Raw genomic sequence first — 3,356 nt, forward strand, 5'->3', positions numbered from 1 at the left:
TTGCATAGGTCAATATATTTTATCTTGGCAGTATTGTTTTCTCAAAAAGCTTCAAGCTTTAAAGTGTCAGCGTTAGTGTGTTCCACAATCTGATTGGTCAGTCTCATTGATTATCATGCGATTCCCACAAATCCACATATTCCTCTTAAGGTATTCCCTGTATAATGGGACACTTCCGGTGAAAACTACGACTTTTGCCGATGTTTCCAACATCGGCAATGTTCGGGTGATGTAATACCGAGTAAGAGTTGTGCCCCTTATTGTAAACAATCATGGCGACTGACAGAGATAGCTGTGGTCGATTCAAAAAGAAAAAGACCGGTAATCACACCAAAATATTAAAATCGAACGTGCTCATCGACCACAACTACCCAGCTTGTCATGTTTGTTACAATGATCCTTGCAAGGACGACGACTGTCCACTTTTTCGAAACATCAAACTCGGCAAATACGCAAGCAGAAATGGATGGAAAGAAGGGCGGAGGATCGTCGAGCTCGGAGAACTTCTCTCAAATCTCGTAGCTTGCAAGTACTGCAAATTGGGCCCTATTCCATTAACGTATGGGAATATTGTCGGTGAGATGAGGAAAGGACTTAGCGGCTATTTGTACGTGAAATGTCAGAACGCGGAATGTGGGCAAATAAACATGGTTCCATACGGGAAGACACACAGGGAGAAGAAGGGGAAGTCAGGGATGCCATGTTTTGTTATCAACACAAAGCTTGGAACAGGTAAATTTTATTTTTGTTTTACATTTAATGACCAATAAAATGCTATCATAAAGTTTTGGCATTCCGAGGATGTATAGCACAAATATCGTCCTGTTTTCGATCAGATATTTCAGTGTCATGCCTTTCTTATTGTTCATATCACGATGGTATCATATGTTTTATTAATGTCTTATGTTTGCAATGTTGTCTTATTTTATCAACGAAAGGTAAGTAAGTATAGTAAGCTTTTTTCCAGTATGCTTCAACATGGGAAAAGGGTCAGACATTGCACGCTTGTGACAGTTGTCCTTGTGTCTTGGGGGTGGGGGGATGAAATTTAAGGCAGTATTGCTCCCAGACCCGGCGGGTAGCCGGGTGCGCGGTAGCTATGCCCGATTTATCAAAAGTATTGATTTAACTTTGAATTTTTACTGACAACTATATGAACAGGCACACATCCCTCCCTCATTCCTAAAACAATAATATATACATTCATATAATTATATTGTGGCTTATATTTATTTACAGCTATGATCGATAGCGTTGGGGGACCAGACAGGATGAATAATCTCCTTTCAACATTAAATATCAAACCCATCAACCAGAGAAGTTTAAAAAGCATGGAACGGAGGGCTGGAGGCTATGTTGAAGCTGTTGCCAAAAAGTCGACTCAACAGGCTGCAAATGATTCATTTAGAATGGAGATGGAGTAAGTTCTATACAATGTCATAGCAATGTTTGTTTATGAAACTAGTCATTTGTGTTCAAACCAATTGTTAATAACACAAGGATACAACAAACATTGTGGATACTCTGAATCAAATGAATTCATTGTTTAATGACAACTGAGTGTGTAGATATTGTGGAAATCGTCAAATATAAACAAAGAATATCATCTCATATTGGCGTCGGATATTAAAAAAAACACAATTTGAATTTGGAATTCCTCTTTCACTTTGTTGCTCTTGGTCAGCCTTTAACCCATCAGGTTTATTTCTTTGGTACAGAGACATTGCCGAAGAGGAGAGTCGACAAGCTGCAAAGATCATGGGGGAGGTGATAGAAGATTTAGGAGTTTGTCCTCTACCAGACGCACCTCCTGAAATTAGGTCTATTCTTTTCTATATATTTTTAGTATGTACATGTATAGCTTGTGTTGAATAGTGGGAGATATGTTCAGATGGAAATTAGATTATTTTGAAAATATTCCATTGTACAATGTATATGCAACTATTGTATATCATTTAGAAACAACAAGACACTTTTCCATAGGTTTAGTATTTCTGTGGGACATGGAAGATCAATCCATCAGATGGGACTGTAGAATAAGTGGTTCCATGAGTGAAATTGTTTTAGCACATAAAAGAACCAATATTAATTCGGGTTGGTTCTTTGCATTAGTAAAATGTGTTTGCAGCTAAAAAGTTATACAGTTAAATTCCTCCACCACAGAAGTTAAACAATAACTGATCTCTAACAAACATTTTGACAATACATGAAAACAATTTATAATTCATTTTTGATTTTTCAGATTATTGATGTCATCCTACTCCTCTACTGTACCAGTAGTTGATGCTAGTTCTGGTGATGAAAGTGGACATTCTGACCAGACTCCTCAAGCATCGAATATTGAAAGTCCACCAGTCTCATCTTCAAATAGGTGAGAATTTTGAAAAAAATTCAGCACAAACGATAGTTTTATTTGATCATGTAGCCAAGTGCATGATTGAGAGTTTAACCAACTAGGCACACAATCAAAATGTTGCCGGTTCGAATCCTAGCAAACCCACTTGATGATGCTTGTTGTGTCCTTAGACAAGTCACTTTATCTGCATTGTCTCAGCCCAGCCAGCTGTATATAGCCATCGACTTCGACTGCAGGTTAACCTGCAATGGTTCACTGGTGTAACATCCAGGTGGGGGGGGACTTTATCCTAAGAGCACCAAGGAAACCGGGTATAATCACAGACCTTATTAGGGGCGGTCGGGTAGCCTAGTGGTTAAATGGACGGTATTATTTCTCAAGACAACCAAAAATGTCTGAAGAAAAATGTTCCCAGGGACAGTTCAATTTGGGAACCTACGAGAGAGTTTTTGTTTTCGGTTTTGACATCGATGATGCTAGACTGGAAGAATTCCCGAATGATGATCGCAAGTATTTCATGAAAATTGACGCCTCTATCAAGTCTATGTTTACTTTGACAAAACAACGCTCATTTATCTTGAGGATGTAAAAGTGTTATTCTGTAAAAGAAATACATCTGCAGATATATAAAAAAATATTGCATTTTCTAAGCTTACATTAACATTGATCGAACTTGATCAGGCGACTGAAGCGAGTGACACATATCTTCATGTTGAGATTCATGACTGAAACTCAAGCATCGTTCCCCGTAACGCTGAAGAGCCTGCAAAGCCTTCCTGCTTCACGAAAGCAGTGGGGCCTGAAAACCATCACAAAGGGTGCAATGTCAAAGGCAACTGACAGAAACACTAACTGGGGTGTAAAACGTTTCAGAGTTTAGTTCTCTGTGCCAATGTTAACAAATACCGGCTACGAGTGTTGCTCCAAATCAACTTTTGTTGGTTTGAGAGCCGCAATTGACAGAAATCTATTTTTCAGGGATCGACATGGATGCCATCTT

At 38.7% G+C, this 3,356-nt stretch overlaps 1 protein-coding gene across 1 annotated transcript; it reads left to right on the forward strand.

The window, feature by feature from the left end:
• Positions 1 to 272: 272 nt before the first annotated feature.
• On the forward strand, positions 273 to 2,375 carry LOC139452962 (uncharacterized). Its single transcript, XM_071234590.1, has 4 exons — positions 273 to 732; positions 1,240 to 1,420; positions 1,719 to 1,820; positions 2,243 to 2,375. Exons 1-4 carry the CDS (start codon positions 273 to 275, stop codon positions 2,373 to 2,375), a joined length of 876 nt encoding a protein of 291 aa, XP_071090691.1.
• The last annotated feature ends 981 nt before the right edge of the window (positions 2,376 to 3,356 follow it).

This window comes from Haliotis cracherodii, unplaced genomic scaffold (assembly GCF_022045235.1).
Source record: "Haliotis cracherodii isolate W230 unplaced genomic scaffold, xgHalCrac1.p SCAF_10, whole genome shotgun sequence".
NCBI lineage: Eukaryota > Metazoa > Mollusca > Gastropoda > Lepetellida > Haliotidae > Haliotis > Haliotis cracherodii.